Source organism: Uranotaenia lowii, chromosome 1 (assembly GCF_029784155.1).
Source record: "Uranotaenia lowii strain MFRU-FL chromosome 1, ASM2978415v1, whole genome shotgun sequence".
NCBI lineage: Eukaryota > Metazoa > Arthropoda > Insecta > Diptera > Culicidae > Uranotaenia > Uranotaenia lowii.
Window position 1 is genome coordinate 32256310 of NC_073691.1, and position 20697 is coordinate 32277006.

The following is a 20697-nucleotide window of genomic DNA, read 5'->3' on the forward strand; positions in this document are numbered from 1 at the left end:
GACTAACTTCCGTGGTGACCTAAATAGTGACCAACTACACTTCGTCCAGCGAAATCTCACATAGCGATCTTGGCACTGAGTTTCGTTGCTATATCTACGAGTTTTCTGTGGACTTTTCTTCGGTTAAGCGCAGTTTTTATGCTTTGGGGTTAGGATGTTGAAACAAACTTTAGCAGAAGACAGCTTGTAACTCCGTGGAATTGTTGTAGTGTTGTCTAAAGTGGATGCGTGTTTTCTGGATAAGCGATTCCTGATCGGAACACTTGACTTTGAATTGTCAATAAGGAGGTAGCCAACAAGGAAATGCTCAAAGATGATGTTTTAAACTAGTAGTGTCGTGAAGAAAAAGGCCGTATAGCATAAAGGCAGCTCCGGATAGCATCAAGGTCAGAAGTCTAGGTGGAATTTCAGAGTTTTTCTGTACCTATGGACTCACGAGTGACCCAAATGATCTGTGTTGATCGTCAAGTTTGTATCCCTCGATGAAATTACTAACATAGGTGTGCGATCAAGCTTCTTCTGTTAGAAATATCATTTTTTGCACACCCATGGACGGATACTCTCTACCAGTGTTCAAAATTTTCACAGTCAAAGCTCAATCTTCACTCAACTGACAGCATCCTCTCTGTCAAAGTCAAAGCTTTGAAATAGCTTTCATATTTGTATCTTTCAAAGTAAAGGAGCTTTTAACCGTATTCATTTCCTGTCAAAATCCTTTCAAATTCATTTGAAAGCCGCTCCAGTCATATTCAATTGAAGATGATTGATGTTCTTGTTCATGAATATTTTTGTAGGTCCTTGATGAAAATTTTCGCCTCCTGAATATTTTTTGTCTTTCGTATTCAGAATGAATAGACACTACGAGATGTTTAATATGATAGCTGTAATCGAAATTGTGTAGTCCGTCGCCTACTGAGGACATAATTTCAAGATCATTATTTTTCAAAACGAAAGATAACCGAAAATTGACTTAATGTTTTTTTGTTTATAGTTTGAATTTCTATGAAATATAACTAAAATTGAAAAGATAAACGAATGTGTATGCCAAAACAATCCATAGTTCCAAAAAAATCACTGAAAACTACACACATCAAAAAAATCTTGTGTGCAATCGAATTTGCATACACCGCATCATGTCCTTTACACCGCCGCACGTAGTAGTGTTTGTTGTTGTTGCTGTATTCAAGCGTTCCTTGGCGCTCTTTCAATCCTTCATGACTGAAAATGTCTGCCTTTCAAATGAATATGAATATGAACAGAGCACACAGTCATCGAAAATTGAAGGGCGGTTTCCAGCTTTCATTCCTATTGGACTGAAAGCCGGGCTAGTATTCGTTCAATTGGAAAAGACTGACAGCAATAATGGCTTCATGTGAGCTTGAAAGTCGAAAAGCTTCATTGTGACAGGAATAAGTGTTGCGCGACTTTGAGCTTGTGCTGCGTTCGGCTTTCAATGATTGAAAAGAATATTTGTGACACTGCTCTCTACATTTTGTGGTGCGAAGAAGGAACCCGTCGTCTGCCAAAACGCTATCGATCTTCTGGTTCCAAACTCTCGCGGCCTGTTTCAGGCCATAAAGACTGCGCTTAAGACGACATATAGCAGAGGGATCTCCACTTTAGAAACCCGGCGGCTGCCGCATGAAAATCTCTTCTCGCAGCTCGCCGTGGAGATAGGCAGTCTTAATGTCCACATGTCTTGCCATCATCCGACGTTTCGTTGCCACAGTTAGCGCCGCCCGAAATGTGGTTTGCTTTACAACCGGAGCAAATACTTGGTCGTAATCGCAATCGTATTTCTGCAGATAACCCTGCGCCACAAGCCTCGCTTTGAAGCGCACCACCTGACCAGTTTCATCCTCCTTACGTTTGAATACCCAGCGGGAACCAATTGCTTTCCGGCTGGGGGGTAACTGCGTCAGAACCCAGGTGTCGTTTTCTGCTAATGATGCCATTTCTTCAGCCATGGCAGCACGCCACTGCTTACTGTCAGGACTGGCAATCGCTTCTCCGTAAGTCTTCGGTTCCGCCGTCGAATTGACCACTAATCCAACCAAATCCCGGTAACGTTCCGGTGGCATACTTATGTTGGATCTAGTGGATCGTCGAACTTCGACCGGCTCCTCCTCAAATAACCGGCTCCTCCGACAAATCCGAAGATTCGTCAAATCCGAAGAACTCCTGCGATGTTTCACTATCGTTATCACTTTCATTGCAAACGACCGATCGAGTAACACTTTTATCATTTCCAATGTTAACTTTATCGTTTTGATAGTTCACTTCAACGAGCGGACTAACTCGAGTAATTCTCTAGACTTTTTCTCGGATTTAGCGGGGAGCGGAGGGCGAGACATTTTCCCTTCAACACAGCACTGGCAAGTAACACGTATGCCGCACGATTTCACTAACCATGCCCATAGCGAGATTCCTCCGCTGTATTTCACCGAGAACTTCCGGATCTCTGTGGCCTAGCCGCCGGTGCCATGTGTACACACACTTCGATGTGTGTCGCTTCTCCTTCACGGCCAAAGAACACTCACTAATCAGATTCATTCGATAGAGGCCTTGCATTTTCGGTCGTCAAACATTGCGTGGACCTTACTTTCCAACTCCGGAGCGAAAATAACATCCGTCAGCATGATAGGACACTTTCCCCAAGTTCGTTTACACACACGATTCGGCAATCTTCGATGCCTTCTACACGGAGCGGTTTTCCGTCAGCTGACGCTATTCCCGGACACACACTTGTGTCCAACTTCACGAACGCGCTCTTACTGTTCGAAACATGCGACGTTGCACCTGAATCTAGGGGCCACGCACCCGCGCCGTAATCTCCACAACGAACCATAAACGTAATCGAACCACTAGGTTCGCTTTCGCGCACTATTTTCGCTCTTTCTTTTCAATTCTTCTTTGCCTTATTTTCTTCGCTTCTATTCTATCTATGCAAGGTAGGCTTTGCAATTTTGCCCGGTGCACCACAAGAATAACACACAAACGATCGGCGCTGTTGATTGGAGCGCACTTTCAGAGCTTGCTCATCCACCCCCGATTTCATCTGCTTTTCGGCCTCGTCGATGAGTTTGAGCTTTACCAGCTCCATGGTCAACTCATCATCCTTGCGCGCTTCCAACGCTGTCGTCAGCGGGTTGAAAGATTCCGCCAAATTGCGCAAAATCAAAATCACTTTCAAAAGTTCTAGCAACTCCAGACCCGAACTCTCCAAACGAGCATACTGACGCTCGATGCCCGCGAGAAAACTTTCCATATCATCACCAACTTTATAGCTTTGGTTTGTAATGTGTTTTAGCAGTGCAGCCTTCTGCCCAAACGTCGCTTTGGTATGGTGCTCCTTCGGCGCTTCCCATGTTGCTCGCGCCGTCTTTGTCTCGCGAATCAAACTGAACTGGCTCTCTTCCACTAACAACTGTAGAGTAGCCAACGCTCTCTCGTAACCTTCCCGCCAAGCGTTCATTATGGGGGCTGATGCTACGCCCGGTTCGATGAATTTTCAAAGATGGCCTCGCCGAATCAAAGCTTGTACCGAAAACGACTACGACGGGTAATTCGAATAATTCAGTCTTGCGACACGAGCCCACTCCATTTCGCCGAAAGATCTCGAAAAACACTTCCGTTTTTAACACACGAATTTCGCGAAATGCGAACCGACGCACAAAATGACTGCTAGTTTCCGAAAAAACGCAACTAATCCGTCCTAACTTTAACTGGACCCATGACCTGTTCGGAGGTCGTACAGTGGAATAGGGGTTTCGGAATCGGATCAGCAGCAGAACTAGAAACGCGTGTTTCTCTTCAGAAAGTCAAACTACAAGCAGGCCTCGGATTCATTTGAGAGCAAACACCCACGGAGCTAAAATCTGCTCTCACTCTTTAAGCGGCGTGAAGGAATGAGAAGGAGTGACCATCTGCCTCGAAGATGTCATGCTCCTAGGGAGTTCTTTTTACCTCTCGCTCCGCTCTTAAAAGATAAATGAGCGCTCTTCGGGAGTGCTCCCTAGGAGAACGCTTCAAGACTAACGTTATGAGCTGGGAATCTGGCTGGTTCGTGTTCGTTTGTTTTGGTTTGCGCCGGCGGTGTCATTTGGAAATGATTTAATATGAATAACGAAAGGTAGGACGTGTCCCCGCTGATTGTTTTGTTGAGTAGAGTGGCTCAAATAAGCAGATTGTTATGTGAAGTTTACATGCAAAATTTAAGTCAAATAGCACAAGAAGGGCCTCTAGTTTGTAAAGAAATTTGAAATATTATCTTCGGGTAGCTATTATTTCATGAATAACCGTCAAACGGGGCATTATGCAACAGCCGGGTTAGATGCTACATTTGTATACCACATCAAGAGGTGTTATTTTTTATTTGAATATAATGTAGTGAAGTTATCATTAAATGATAACAAAATAATGATGAATAATTTCCTAACATCGTGAGATAGATTTTTAAATATTTTGATTCTCATTAAAAAAATTCAAATTAAAAAAATTGTGCCAAAGATGTGCCTAATTTTTTGTTTATATTTTTCCAATGCCTTTATAACATACCTTGCCTGTATCAACACTGTTGGTGTGATTATTTTTTTGGAAAATCAGCATTTTTTTTAAATATTTGAATAATTCAGTTACCAATCTGGGCTAAAAATTCATCAAAATGCAAACCAAAGATTCACCTTTTAAATCTTGATTCCATATGCTGTTATGATTGGTTCACTTCACGCGTTTGTTAAATTCAAAATATCATCTATCATAACATGAACTTTTATGATTTAAGCTAGATGATTTTTCACCCCTAAATGTATGCAACACCTTTATGGTTTTAAAATCATTTTTGACAGAAAAATATAACATGCACCTTTGGTGATTTAAACTAGATAATTTTTTACCCCTAAATGTATGCAGCACCTTTACAGTTTTAAAATCATTTTTGACAGAAAATTTTATTCGAACAAAACAAAAACTTACTGCATTTGGTGCTTTATGCGTTATGACATCAGAAATATATCTTAAACTATAAATTTTCAAACGTTTTCATTTGATTTTTTCATTCATTGTTGCCACTTATCTAGACCTTTTTTAGAAAGGTGAAAATCGTATGTTTTTGCAGATTTGAAAATAGCTGGGGAAGCAATAATTTTTCTGTCTACGTAATTTTGATGTCCCATCAGCAGAATGATTATCTGTGGACGTTAAGTTTTTAAAAGCCATTTAGGTTGATAAGTGTGCAGAATGTTCTTGTTTACAATACTTCTTTCAACACCGGCCGATTTCTTTGTAAAACATATTATCTGAAAGCCTTAACTTCGACAATCGTTTTACATGAACATTGAATGTAAATTAGAGCAATAATGTTAACGTTGTTTAGGTACAAAAATAGTCTAAAATTCGTTTTGCTTACATCGTCGCACAGCCACCCCCAGCAGCCAGCCAGCAGCTGTGAGCTACTTGAAGCAATCAAATATGTACCTAACTCGAAGCAATTCTAAATCGTCACACGCAAAGTTATTTCTCCCAGGGAGGCCTCTTTGGGAGGAGCGTAGAGCCTCCGAGGGAGCAAAGAGTGACTGGCGCTCCTAGCGATTCTGGCGGTAAGAGAAGCGAGAAAGAGTGCCAGGAGTTTGGGAGTTCCTCCTCTAGGAGTGGTACTGCTCTGCCTCTTTTGAGTCGCGCCTCAGGATGCGTCCGAAGCCTGACTACAAGTGAAGCATGTTTATTCAAGATACATACAGTGAGCGTTAAATATAGAACGATTTCTCTACACGATGTTGTCTCCACACAGTGAGCCAACAAAAACTCATCTGCAAAGCGCCTGACTACTCCAAATTAATACCGTATTCGTTTTCATTCCGTTGTGCACCTGTGCACTATCGGTAGTGCACTTTTGGCTGTCTTCGTGCTCGTTTTCACGATGACTGGTCCACTGGTAGTGGACAGCTCATAATGTGGACGGTGGTGCTTACTTACTTAATGGTCTCGCGTCTTCACTTGGTCCCAGTCAAGATTCTCGTCGACAGTTCGGATTTTGGCGGCTAGGCTTCGCCGCCAAAAGTTTTTGGGTCTACCTCTCCTTCGATGTCCCTCTGGATTCCATTCAAGCGCCTCTCTGAAAATCTCGTTCTCATCTCTTCGCAGCATGTGCCCAATCCATCTCCTCTTATGTTCTCGAATCTCGATTTCTAGTGCCCTTTGATGACACCGACGATGTAGTTCCTCATTTGAGATCCAATGATCCAATTGCCAGGCTATCCAGCGCAGATAATGTTTACTCCGCAGGCAGCGATTCACAAATACTTGCATCATTCGCGTCGTCACCGTATATGTGTACCGTAAAACGGGGTAACATTGATCACCGGGGTAGCTTTGATCAACATGAAGTTGTGCCAAATAATCATCAATAACTAAGTCTATAGTTTGAATTTTTGAAAACTGTTTTCTACGTTTGAAAGCCTATTAATTGAGTATTAAATAGGCAAAATTTGGTTTGTATTTGAAATTTGTTTTCTGCTAGTAAAAATGTTATTTCAAAATCTTAAAATATCTATCTTTTCCAAGGCTCGCAAACAAACAGCTCTCCTGATGATACCAAAAAGCATTTAGAAGCAAACGAGTTGTTGAATGTGAAAGAACAACTTTTTTTCTTTGTATTTGTGTAGTTGTAGTGCTATTTTTATAGGCATTTAGTGATAAACTTTTTATATTTAAAAATAAAGAACGTTTTCCAAGAGTAAGCCCGTATTGGAAAAATGGCTATGAACCTTATCAAATGGTTAACTTTGAAGAAAAAATGAAAATGGTAATAGTGGGTGAGCCTAGAAGAACGTGTGAAGGTAAAATTTCATTTGTATTTTGAAGCTAAAACTATTTAGCAATTGTTATAACTTTTGCCCCTAAATGTATGCAGCATCGGTGTCCTTTTTTCGATTATAAATGTTTTTTAAAGAAAAGGTTAAAAACTAGGTCAAATTGATGAACAAGCATTTAAAATTTTATTATGGTGGTTTTTTGTATTCTTTATGATCAAGAAAACTCGATAAAACCGTCAAAATAGAGACTGATCAATGTCACCCCAAAGCATCAAATTCTGAACAGAGACTAAATCGATTTTTAAATCAAATTTAAAGAAGTCTAATAAATTTCTGCAACCATGTTTTACGTTCATAGGAGCCCAGTACTGGTTTTAAAAATATTCAACATGCCACATTCCCCTTAACAGAAAAAATAATCGAAAAATATTGAAAAAAGTGATCAATCTTACCCCGGATTACGGTACCAAGTTTCACACCCGTACAACAATACGAATTTGACGTTTGAGTTGAAGATTCGGATTTTTGTTCGTAGAAAGATCTGGCTTGAACGCCAGATGTTTCGAAAACTCGCCAACGCATATCGGGCTTTTCTGATCCGTCTATCGATGTCTTTCTTGGTACCACCATCAGGCGTTATCTGGCTATCGAGATGCTGGAAGCACTCCACTTTTTCAACTTGTTGCTCAGCTACCACGAAATTAGAAGGATTTTCTGTGTTGATTTCCATCGACTTGGTCTTTCCGACAGTGATTTTGAGACCGGCTGTCGTGGAGCTTTCAGGAAAGTCGTCGAGTTTGCTCTACATGTCTTTAAGACATACCGTACAAGATATCGTAGACAAAGATACACTCCGCTTTGACTACTCTTTCTACATGAACAAAGTGGTAAAGGGCCCAAACTGCTACCGCATACTCCAAGATACTGCGAACTAATGAGTAGAGCTCTGTTTTGAGAGAGTATGGGTCTTCAAAACTCGTCGAAGAAATCCAAGCAAAACGAAAGCTTTTGCTGTTGTAGTCGAATTATGCTGGGTAAACGAGAGCTTTTTGTCAAACGTTACTCCTAGGTGTCATCAATAAAAACTTTAAAAAAATAAAAAAGTTACCCCTAGGTCTGCATTGTTTTGTACGATATTGAAATTCGGAGTCGATTCGTTATGGCTTCATATCATCAAGTAAACGAATTGCGCATTGACGTCAAACAGACACTTGTTTAGGTAGATGAGGAAATCCCACAACTCGAAGGAGAAACGTCGCACTTTAAAGGAAACCATGAATGACAAAGGAAGACAGATCGTATGCGGTTGAATACGTATAGCTTAGGAATGCGAGATCCTGTGTATTCTTGATCAACAGCGGCGTACCACAAGGGAATAATATGGGTCCCCTTCTTTTCATTACTTTAATGGACGAGTTCCCCGTAGCGCTGCGTGACGTGTTTGTGCGGATCTACGCAGATGATGTTAAAATGTTCCTCCCTGTTCGGTATCCCAAAGATTGTATGACTCTCCAGAATGCGATTTACATATTTTCTGAGTGTTGCAGCAGTAATGGTTTAAAAATCAATGCATTAAAATGCAGCGTGATCACGTGATCACCTTTCCTAGGAAAATGAGCAACAAAGTAAACGATTATTGTTTTGCAAACAGCTAAAACTAAAAAATAGCTGTAAACTGCAAACAACTGTTACCATAAAATCCTCAGTTAAAGATCTAGGCTCAGAGTTGGATGCAGAACTTAGTATACGCCAGTATTGTGTGGCAGTCATACTACCATCACCTACAACCCACGGATTGGCCGACGGATACAGTTGAATGACTTAGGAAGCCCATTGCGTTAATTTTATCTGGTCATGTCCTTGCACGTGTGATAGCAGCAAATTTCGTGAGACTAATTTCGAGAAGATGAACTTCGTAAATGGTATTTGAAAATTGTTTGTTATTATGATTTTACCCAAAACGTAAATGCAATAAGAGAGTATGGTAGGCTACCATTGGTAGCAATGGATATCAGAAATACTGTAGAACTCAAAGAAATGAGGCATCTATAGAACTTTTAATTGTTTGTTAATGGAAGATGTAAAAATGTTAATTTAATTTTTTTTATCCTCCACAGTACGGTCTCTATGGCTCCTTCCTCGGTTGCTTTGTGTACATCTTCCTGGGCAGCTGCAAGGACGTCCCGATGGGCCCTACGGCTATTGCATCCCTGCTCACGGCTCAGGTGACCAATGGCATTTGGGAACGAGCTGTGCTACTCTGCTTCCTATCCGGTATTATCGAACTTCTGATGGGCATCTTTGGCTTAGGCTTCCTCATTGACTTCGTATCCGGACCGGTCAGTTCTGGCTTCACCTCGGCCGCTGCTTTGATTATCCTGAGCTCCCAGGTGAAAGATTTACTTGGAATAACGGCCAGGGGTAATACCTTCATCGAACAGTGGGACGCCATTTTCAAGGACATTCACAACACCCAGATTGGGGATTGCATCATGGGGTTCACCTGCATCGTGGTGTTGCTGTTGATGAGGTTGCTTCCACGGGTGAAGATCGGTCCTCCGGAGGAAGATCAACAAACGGTGCTGCAGAAGATCTTCAATAAATCGCTGTGGCTCATTGGAACGGCTAGGAATGCTATCATTGTGATTGTTTGCGGAGCCATCGGGAAGATCTACTACGCGAATGATGGTTCGGCGCCATTCCGAATGATCGGACAAGTTCCGCAGGGATTGCCATCGGTTCAACCGCCACCGTTTTCCGTTCCGGAATTGTTGTTGGAAGATGGTCAAGTGCACTCGGCCGAGACCTTCGGCGATATGCTAGGTCATTTGGGATCTATGCTGATCGTTATACCCCTGATTGCGCTACTCGAGGACATATCGATCTGTAAAGCATTTGGTAAGATACGATTCATTTGGGTTTAGTAACTTGTGCTATAATATGCTACTGGTTTTCTCACAGCTGACGGCAAATCGGTGGACGCCACTCAGGAATTGATCGCAATCGGTGTTTCGAACATCGCTAACTCGTTTGTCCAGGGATATCCGGGTACCGGTGCTCTTTCCCGAGGAGCCGTCAACAACGCTAGTGGAGTACGAACTCCGTTCGGTGGACTCTACACCGGTATCATCGTAATCCTAGCGCTGCTGTTCTTCACGCCTGCCTTCTTCTATATCCCGAAGGCAGCCCTGGCAGCTATCATCATTGCAGCTGTAGTGTTCATGGTGGAAGTGCGCGTTGTTAAGCCCATGTGGAGAAGTAAAAAGACGGATCTGATCCCCGGAATCGCTGCGTTCATTGCTTGTTTGGCACTTCCGATCGAATTCGGCATTCTGGTTGGCATTGGATTGAACATCCTGTTCATTCTGTATCACGCAGCTCGTCCCAAGATTCATATGGACCAGATGATCACTCCCTGTGGCATCAAATTTCTCATGCTGACGCCCGACCGAAGTCTCATTTTCCCGTCTTCTGATTTCGTAAGGAATCTGATCAACAAGCACGGCCTCAAGAATCAAACTCCGGTGGTAATCGACTGTACGCACATCTACGGTGCAGATTTCACGGCGGCCCAGGTCATCGATACCCTGATCAAGGACTTCAAGGCCCGGAATCAGATGTTGCTGTTCCTGAACTTGAAGCCTTCGGTGTGTAACGTTTTCGAGGGAGCCGATCTTGAGTACCGAGTCTTCTACGATCTGGAACAGCTAGAAAAAGCTATCCAGGAAATTCGTCGAAAGAGCTTCCAGGCGTAGACATTTGGAAGTTAGAATCGGCTTAGGCAGCGGCCATCAAAGAAACTCAGGACCATTCTAACCGCTACTTAAAACACAGAAACACACAAAACTACTTACTATTAGGTTAATATTTATTAGCAGTTTATTGGCTACGATGTCAAACGTGATCCTAGATATTAAGCCCAAACATCCGACAGGTGGAAGTTGGTACTGAAACTTCTGCCGCTCAGTTACACCCTTAGGGAAATTCATTTTTTCTTCAAATTATTAGTTTATATTTCCTATAAACGACCACGAATGATTTGTGGTGTTGTCTATCATAATTTCGTTTTGTTCCTTTTTAAGTCAGCTTTTCAGATTTAATTTGTTTTCACTCCCGGAAATGCTGGACGGTATTAGATCGAACGAAAAGGAAGCATGCGTTAGCTTGGCTTGCTATTGAGTAGCGCGATAGTTAGAGTGTAGTCGACCGTAATGGGCGCTACACGTTACGAGCTTAACAAACAAAAACCAATAGAAAAGACGTTATAAGCCAAATGAAAGTTTTTGTAGATTAAGCGATTTGACTAGTGACGTTAAGGCGAGCTTAGTAATTGGTTGGATTATGTATTGATTATGTTCCTTTATTTTAAATAAAACTCATGGAAATGTTAAATTATACGTGGTTATTAATTGTGATTATTTGAGAATTGGGTTAAGGATCTACTACTGCAGCATCGTAGTGCGCCAAATCTTGATAAGTTGTAACAAAACGCAAATTCGGAGCCTAACAAACAATTCACAGCCTAAAACGTTGTACACACCGTTTTTTGCTAAGCAAACACCTGGGTAAGCCTTCTTGATCATTTCAAACGTCTCCAAGATTCACAAAGAATTTTATCGCGTACCTCTGGTCTATGGAACGCTGCATTTTCGGCTTGCACCACGCACAGAAACACGTCGCGCGAAAATTGCTCTCCTGATTCTCCCGTTGCTAGGAAACAGCCGAACAGCCACTCGTCCGTATGCTAGGAAGACCCTCTACCTAATCCAGTCGGCGCGCGCACGCTCCGGAGCTTTTAGCTCCCTGGTAATGGGCACTAAATTTCCTTAGCGCATGTCTATGTCAGCTTTCAGTAATGTCAACGACTTAGGTAAGTGCCGAATGAGGACTTCGTTGAAGCATTTAGTGGTATGAATAAGGTTTAGCAATTGCTTCGGTAGCTTTTACTTAGCTCGAAATCAATCAAAGCAAAAGTCAAAAGCATTTGCTTAGTTTGGTATGAATAAACATTTGCTTAGCAGATGTGCACTAAAGTCTTAGAACATAGCTTTTGCTTCGAAAAATAGATCTATCCAACCAACAGAATCTGAAGTTTTCTAAAGTAAAATGAAAGAAGACGATCAGAAAATTGAAAAGTACGGCTAAAGTAGCCTTATTGAAGTCGACGAAGCGGGTGGTGGGTGTAAGAACGACCGGAATTTTTTTGTTAATGCGTGCTCGTATGTTGATGTTTACATATTCGAATATTGTCAAACAAAAAATGGCCTAACTTTAATATTTATCATAAGCTCTCCCACAATATATTCGGATCGGGATAATTCGATGTATAAAAAAAATAGGCAATAGGCGCGCATTTTAATTTAGATTTTTTTTTTAATCTTAGGATTATAAAAAAATATATAAAAATGAGAGATCTGTATAATGTTTTAAATTATTACAATTTATTTCTTACTTTGAGCCAATTGGGACTTCTTCCACTATAGCCGGATTTTTTTTAATTTGAAATATTTACTAATTGATTTGTTTATTGTCATCTTAGACGAATTTATACATGATTTTATACAACGACAGGAATATGAAAAAAAGTTGGGTTATCACTTCGACTTTTCTTTATCCATGTTGAAAATACCTTTTTGAATTGTTTTGAAGTGGAATATTGCTAATTTGATAAGTTCATGACGTTATTAAAGAATTTTTTTATTGGAAAAGTCTGCTACCGAGCATGTTTAGAAAATAAAGCAATTGCTATGAGATTTGTCGAGCAATTGCTTCAGGTTTGAGCTTTATTCATACCAAACTAGCTTGTTCTAAAAGTAAAAGCTCCTGACTTAGAAAACCGCTGTCAAAAAAAACTTTATTCATAACAACCGAAGCAGTTGCTTTAAGCGACTGCTCGATTCAGTTTAGCAAAAGCAATTACTTAGTTTTTTTCATACCACCCATTGTTCTAGATTACGGACCTCAATTTTAAATTCCCTTGGAAAAAAGGACCTCAAGGTTGTGTAAGTTGGTCTATTCCCCTTAAAAGACTCGAAGAACTATTGGTCAGGGTTTTGAAACTGGCCTTTAGCTAATTGGTAGATTTGCGCGAATTCCTATCTGATGGAGTACATCAAAGTAATCATTTGAATAAACAACACACGTCAGTTGGCGGGTATAAAAAGGGGAGAATTTTAGAAAATAAGTCATTCTACTTTGTACCCAACGATGCCACATTTTCATCGGTATTATCAGTGTATCTCTTTCTGTTATATTGAGACTTTTATGGGTGAGAATAAGATACACTGATAATACCGATCAAAATGTGGCATCGATGTTTGTACCATTCAATAGAATACACAGTAGTTATTATTTCATAGCACCTCTAACAGGTTATGGGCCTGCGCTTTAAAGGAAGTTGAAATGAAAAAAAAAATGGAATAGCGAAGCTCACTAATGAGAACTATGACTCCTAGAAGTTGGAGGTCGAGTTCCTGCTGGCGAGGAAAGATCTCTGGAGGTACATTTCGTCAGGGGTGAAACCGGAAGTTGCTGCCGACAATCGAAACGTTGCTGAGCTGGCTGCATGGGATGATGGAGACCAAAGAGCACGGGTGACGATTGTGTTGCTGCTAAGCCGCACGGGCACATCCGGAATACTACCACATCGAAGGATGTATGGGAAAATCTCAAGCGGCAATACGAAACTAAGACCCTTAGTTCCAAGATCCATCTTTTGAAAAAGATTTGCGACCTGAAATACGAAGAGGGTGACGACGTCGAGGAGAACTAACTCGAGTTTGAGGGTCTTTTTGAGAAGTTGGCGAATGCTGGAACCATTCTGGCTGACGATCTGCAGGTGATTTTGGTTTTCCCAAACCGAGCCTACCGAGTACCTTCGATGCCCTGACGACGACGTTGGAGAATCGATCAGCTGAAGAGTTGACACTGGCTTTGGTGAAGCACAGGTTTATCAACGAGGTCCAGAAGCGTCGTGAAGCTGTTGCGGTTGGTCCATCGGTCCTGAAGGTGCAGACCAAAAGTCGTGGCAATCAAGTCACCGTTTGCTACTTCTGCGGTCTGGTCATCGAAAACAAGATTGTGCGGTCTGGCTCAAATCTAGGAAGGACGGCACGCAGAAAAATCGAGCGCAGTTGTTTTCCAAGGCAACTAAGAAGGCAAAATATAATTTGATTGGCAACGAAGATTTAGCGTTTTCCGTACGGGGTGCCCAGAATTGGATCGTCGGTTCGGGTGCAAGGTCGCACATGTGTGCCGCTAAAGAATCTGTTCCATGAGATGGAGTCGAACCTAAGTATTCCGAAGAAGGTGACGGTTGCTGATGGCAAGCAAGCAGTGGTCGAAGGAGTTGGCTCATGAAAAATCCTTTGTTATGGTAGCCAAGGTACCGAAAATACTATGACGTTGGGCGAGGTCCTCGACGTTCCTGATCTCCATATGAACCTGGTTTCGGTTGGCAAGCTTGAGCAGAAAGGAGCCGAAGTATTCTTCAATCAAGATGGTTGCACCATTTCGAAAAATAGTTGTATCGCAACCACGGCCAAACACAGAACCGGTTGTACCACATCCAGATGGAACGGGTGAATGCATTCTCGGACCAGTGCAGAAAGAAAAATTGTATGCACGAATGGCATCGCAAGTTGGGTCATCGAAAAATTTCCCAAGAAGACGCAGAAGTCATCGAAACAAGTTCTGGATCTGGTTCACAGCGACTTGTGCGAGCCAATGAACACGCCTGCAGGACGACGGTACTTCCTTACTCTTATCGACGATTACAGCCGCTATACTAAGCTGAATTTTCTGAGCAAGAAGTCTGCCACTGGGGAGGCTGTCCAAGATTTTGTCCGTGAGATGAAGACGCAATTCGGCCGGCCGCCGAAGTTGATCAGGTCCGATTAAGGCGGCTAGTACAGAGGGCATGCGATGGCTAAGTTCCTCAGAAGCGAAGGAATCAAGCAGCAGTTTACAACGGCATACACTCCTCAACAGAACGGTGTCGTGGACGCGGAGCGAAAGAACCGTTCGCTGGTCAAGATGACGAGGTGTATGCTCGTGGAAGCTGGCATGGAGTACCGTTACTGGGACAAGGCCATCAACATGGCCAATTATCTCCAGAACAGGTTACCAACAAAATCGATCCGTGAGACGCCATATGAACTGTGGCATGGAAGCAAGCCTGATGTCGAGCATCTGCAAGTTTTTGGTACAGATGCGCTTGAGCTGATCCCGAAAGAAACCAGGTCAGAATTGGAGATCAAAGCGAAGAAGTTGACATTTGTTGGCTACTCTCAGCAACACAAAGCGTGGCGTTTCATCGACAGGAAAACTAAAAAGGTGGTCTTCAGCAGATATGTCCGATTCCTTACGGCACAAGATGGGTCTTCGAAAAGGCTGGAATCTGAGAAAACCGAGGTTCAAGAGCTGCTACCGATGGTTTTCAAACCGATTGGCACGGTAGAAAAACGCATCGATGAAGACAATGATTTCCGAGGTTTTGGTGATACCAATGGCAACGATGATGGTCAGCTTGCAGACGAGAATGGCCAAATTCAGGAGGAGCAACTTGACGTTCAGGTGGAGCCACTCGATCTTAAGGAGGACCAACCGAAATCTACTGAAAAGGTTGTCAACAGCAGATAGCGGCGTTCCGAACGTTCAACAAAGGGTATCCTACCGAAGCGGTTTCGAGGGTAGTGGTCGCTCAAGAATCGTAGACTGATCCCAAGAACTATCAGGAAGCCTTGGGTCATCCGAACCGAGAACTCTGAAAAGCAGCCATATCCGACGAATTCAAATCACTTCATCAGAACGGTGTCTGAGAACTTGCTGCGTTACCTCTCGGGAAAAAGGTCAATGGTTGTCAATGGATCTTCAAGAGGAAGAAAGACGAGTTTGGAAGGGCGATCCGGTACAAAACTCGTTTGGCGGAACAAGGTTTCAATCAAATTTCAGCGCAACGAAGGCCGTCAGGTAGTAGCTAGAAAGAGTCGTTCAGGATATGGGAAGGGACGATTAATGATCGATTACTCGATCACGGATTCAATATCCATGAACTTTTTTGCAGTTTGATGACCCTGTCCATATTTTTAGTTTCCAAGGTGTAACGTTGTTCGTTGTTTGTGTAATACTTGCTGTCAACGACAAAAGCCTCAAATTAGGAGGTCTTTGACTTACACGACTCTGTGGATGCGGATCTAATGCAAGGGTGTCTGTAATGATGGGATTTCAGCGATGTTTCTACCGCTTTGCTTCTGAATCTTACTACTGTGAGGCGATCAAGACTCAAACGGATTTCGGAAAAGTTATCTCTTACTTTTACATATTTCATACAAATAAATGTTTATTGATATTCTAGCTTTAAAAAATTTCTTCTTTCGTATAGGAGACATTTGCATTTTCAATGGATTTCTTAATATTTTTTCGGAAACATACACAGTTTATTTTGGTTCTTGTACTACTACACACTGGAGAGCACATGCTGAATTCTGAACTCTTCGGTGCTTTTTGCCATAATTAGTTGCATCGACATCCGATCCTTCGATCACTAGGTGCCTCAAGGATCAAAACGATAATCATGCTTTATGAAGTATGTTTTTGAAACACGTGCTGTTGTACAGGTTTTTTTTAGAATATGATAAGCTCAAGCGTGATAACACTGGAATACTTGATAAAAGGTTTCGAAAACAAAAAGAATGTTCCTCTACCGGACTCTGGGCTAGGAGTAAAACATGTTCCATCGCAACGATTAGGTCCCGCGACCTGGATATCAGTTGAATGAAAATTATACGAAAAATTAAAAAAAAAAACAGATTACTTGCATTGCTGCTCCACAGCTTCCGCAGGTGAGCGAGGCCCCGCTTTAATCCTCCAAGGTGACGTTTTTGAACAGATAGGACATGGACTCCTTGTTGTGAATACGTCGAATAGCTTCTGCCATCAGCACGCTGATGTCAACGGTTTTGATCTTATGGCACTGCATCTTCTGGATCTCGTGAGGAACTGTGTTTGTCACAACGACCTGGTGGAATGAAAAAATCTTTAAATAGTTTTGAAAATAAGCGAATGAGTTTCAAAACTTACCTCATCAATTGGAGAATCTTCAATCAACCTTGGTGCATCCTGGCTCAGCAAACCGTGGGTCGCCATGACGTAAATTTTGTACGCTCCTCTCTCCTTGAGAACTTCGGCGGCAGCCACAAATGACTGAACGTCATCGATTAAATCGTCCTACAACAAAAAATTGTATTTTAAGGTTCCGACTGTTAAAATAAAAATTTTAACATACCACCATGATGGCAATCCGCCCGCCAACATCACCGACCACATTGATCGGAGGCTTCTCCTTGGCCGACTGAACCGGCACTCCACCGGACACGTCCATGGTGCGCGATTTGGGCAAGGTCGGTGGCGAATTCCTTCCATCGACCTCATCTGTTTCCGATTCCTTCTGTTCGCCGTGGATGACGGCAATTCCCAGCCGCAATCGTTCAGCGTAGGAAGTTGCCTTCTTTGCCGATCCCGGATTACGGGCCACGATTACCGAGTTGCGGTAATCTGGGATCTAGAAAAAGCAAAAAGAATAAGTCATTGGATCATTTTTGTAAATTAGTACAAAACCAACTCACACTCTCCTGAATGTACTGTAGCAAAAATGGAGAAGCCCTAAGATTGTCGACCGGGCAGTCGAAGAAGCCCTGAATTTCCTTCTGGTGCAGATCCATGGTGATGATGTGAGATAGGCCGGAGGTGCACATCATCCGGGCCAGCAGCTTCGAAACGATGCAGCCCCGTTTGCGCATCTTGCACTGCTTCGAGTAGGGCAGGTACGGAATGACCCCAACGATTGACTTGGCCGAGGAGGTTTTGCATGCATAGGCCATGATCAGAAGCTCCATGATGTTGTTGTTGACGTCCCTGAAATCGAATATGATCCATTGGTAAAATGTATCAATGTATCAATTTATGTAGATCTATCATTCTTACTTGGTGCCAGTTTGAATAATGTAGATGTTCTTGCCTCGAACCGAATCTCCAATCTCAACCATGGTTTCCCGATTAGTTTTGTGATACACTGAACAGCCACCATTTTTCACGCCCAAACGACTGAAAAAGTGGAAAAACGAGGACACCGTCTTAACAAATATCACCAAATCAAACGTCTTCGAATTAGGGAAAAACCAGACAACTTCTGATTCTGTTGGACTGAGGTGTGTTGAACTTTAATGTCTAAATTCTGGAATTTTGAAGGCTTCGGAATGGGCTTTGGAATGGAATCGAAGTGATAAAAACATTCATTTTTTTTACATTAAAATTAATAAAAAATAACAAAATGTAAACCTTCTTCAATTTTGTTTTTGTCCATCCCGTGTTTTTTTAAGTTAATAGAGGCCCTCAGGACTAAAGGGGTGCAAGTCCCAAAATCATGAATTTTTTACCTATACCTGACGATTTTTCATGTTTCATAGTACATCTGGTGCAAAACTCGTTTTTTTTATAATTTTTTAACACCTTCGATTGAATTAAAACTGCTCGAATTCGAAAAATATATAAAAAATCGAGCACCTTCACAACATTGAGGCACGTTTTCTCGAAACCATCATTTAGGCACTTGCATTATAAGACATTTCATGTGCTGAAACCCAAAAAGTATCCCAGAGGTTTTTAAAGCCCGTCACGTACCGTGAAACAAGTTAATCACGTATGGTTTACGATCAATTGATTTCGTTAGAATACCGGGCACCCATGGCATAAACAGTAGAAAGTATATAGGATACAACAACAAAGTTCTTTAATCAAACGACCTTGAGCTTATTGACCAAACAAGTTGAATGCTTATGGTTCAAAAAGAAATTTTTCTCTCTGTTATCTACATAAATCGAGAAACAAAATTGAATCTGAAAAACATAAGACAATTAGGAAGAAACGTCCTCTCCTCACCCTAGCTTAGCTTTCGATTTTTTTTTATCCGAATTTACGAGACGGCCAAAGAAAGACAACGTCTTCTACTCGTTGTTGATTCGATATCTAATTTATAACCCGTGAAGCCATTGCCCCGGGTTCTACTCACTTGGCAATCAAATTGGCCAGTTCCGGGTGCGAGTTCCCGTTGATGATGACGATATCGGACGTAGCCGGGGCATCCATTTTCTCCAACTTGAGCAGCTTGGCCGGTCGGAAGCCTCCAAATCTAAAACGGGTGAAAATGTTTTTATTAGTTGGAGGACTAAGCAATTCGTTTAGGAAGCGTAATTTTACAGAATGATTAATATGCCACTCTATTGAAACTTCCAAAAAACTAAAATCTGGAAAGTTTCAACACGCAAAACTAAAGCGAGGTTATCTTTCGAGAGCGCAGCAGGCCGAGGAGACAAACCACTGTTGTTAAGTTTATAGAAGGAACAAGAGAAATCAGAAAGGAGAAAAAAAACAACAAACATGCTAATTGATAAAAGTGATAATAGGTAAAGAACGGGAACCAACAAAAACCAAATGATAAACGTGGTCGAGAATTACTTATTTCGGCTCAGAAGCATCGTACTTTTCCTTGTTTTCTTCCGTCCGTGTCGCTCTTAAATTCGTCCGCGGTTTCTTGAATGTTAATCGCTCCTCGACTTAAACACGTACTACAACAGAGTGTGATGTGATGAGCTGTAGCGTAAAACTTCAAATTTGGCCGGGACCTTATGTAAGTCACCTGATTAAGTGCCTATCAAAGCTAGCTGGAGGATTCTACTTTGCCAAAATGATACTACTCGAACGATAGGAAATGAATCAGAATTTGTGTTGCTTTGTGACGACAAATTCGAAGTTTCAGACTTTTCACCGAAATGGTTTTTGACTTTTTCTCTTAACTTGACAGACAGACAGTAACACTGACGCTTATCCACTTGAATGCCTGGCTTATTGTGTATTTATGTATAGCGATATAGAAAAGAACCGCGAACAGAAGTCAGCCATACACCTATTTTGGAAAAAAAATGAAAACAAAAAAGAAAACATTACCACCAAAGGAGAATACGCACACCAAAAACAACGGCAACAGATGAAAAGCAACGGCAAGAACCGCAAATTCGAATAAAAGCCGTCGAATGAAGAACCAAGTAAAAACAATACCGCACACTCACGAAATTTCGCGACCCAAAAAACACAAATTTTCGCGTTATTTGCTTAATTTTGTATCACGCAAAATAACTGCCCGAATCGACGACCAAAACACAACCACTCGACTGCGACCCGAAACTGCGAATGCGAGAAACGGGGAAAGGGAATCAGTGATGCCACATTTTTATCGGTATTTTGGAACCCAAAAAATCTTTTATCGGTATGGAAATCCTAAAAATCGGTATGAAAATCGGTATTTGAGGTGGATATTCAAAAATGCTAACATTTTCAACTTCCTAACGTATTTTTAATATAAATGGAAGCTTGCAATAAAAAGCAAGTCTAAGAACTCTTATGAATGTTAATTTGAGTATTAAACTAGCTGACTAAGTGTGTTTTAGCATATATTATTCCTTTTTTTATCTTGGTTCTTGGTAACGCAAGTTTACATAAAAAGACGGTTTTGAAATTTTAACAGAACTTTATGTTTGTTACAACTTATACATTTTTTTTTATTTTAAAACTATCTGCTTTTGCTGACGAAAAGTAAAAATCACAAATGAAAATTCAGCAGAGAATCCAAAATAAGTATTCCTTTCCAGTACTATAATTGAATGGAAATCTAATTTGAAAGTTACCGTTTGATAAGAAAAATAAGAACATGGCGATCATTTTCAGGTTACACGTGGTTTAGGCTTATTAATGAAATAAAATCTTGATTCTTTAACTGATGTTTATATAGTTAAAGTGAGATGTAAATTAGATCAATTCGATAAGGCAATAG

At 41.5% G+C, this 20697-nt stretch overlaps 2 protein-coding genes across 11 annotated transcripts in view; one reads left to right on the top strand and one right to left on the bottom strand.

The window, feature by feature from the left end:
• LOC129738752 (sodium-independent sulfate anion transporter-like) overlaps positions 1-11204 on the top strand; it is a 53443-nt gene extending 42239 nt beyond the window's left edge. For all 3 annotated transcript variants that reach the window (XM_055730012.1, XM_055730011.1, XM_055730013.1), the window contains exons 4-5: positions 8930-9710; positions 9774-11204. In XM_055730012.1, coding sequence (XP_055585987.1) covers positions 8930-9710; positions 9774-10567 — 1575 coding nt within the window. In that variant the 3' untranslated portion in view covers positions 10568-11204. The remainder of the gene's footprint in view (positions 1-8929; positions 9711-9773) is intronic.
• A 4921-nt stretch (positions 11205-16125) lies between these two features.
• On the bottom strand, positions 16126-20047 carry LOC129752904 (phosphoribosyl pyrophosphate synthase-associated protein 2). 8 transcript variants are annotated; one of them, XM_055748711.1, is made up of 9 exons: positions 19835-20047; positions 19326-19773; positions 18880-18999; positions 17796-17915; positions 17438-17726; positions 17098-17373; positions 16893-17039; positions 16631-16830; positions 16126-16571 (listed from the first exon to the last, which is right to left on the bottom strand). In XM_055748711.1, exons 2-8 carry the CDS (start codon positions 19343-19345, stop codon positions 16672-16674), a joined length of 1131 nt encoding a protein of 376 aa, XP_055604686.1. In that variant the 5' UTR covers positions 19346-19773; positions 19835-20047; the 3' UTR covers positions 16126-16571; positions 16631-16671. The 8 variants fall into 8 exon arrangements, with proteins under 8 accessions (XP_055604686.1, XP_055604680.1, XP_055604701.1 ...); XM_055748705.1 differs by having other exon boundaries at positions 16627-16830; XM_055748726.1 differs by having other exon boundaries at positions 16126-16830; positions 19351-19773.
• Between the last annotated feature and the right edge of the window lie 650 nt (positions 20048-20697).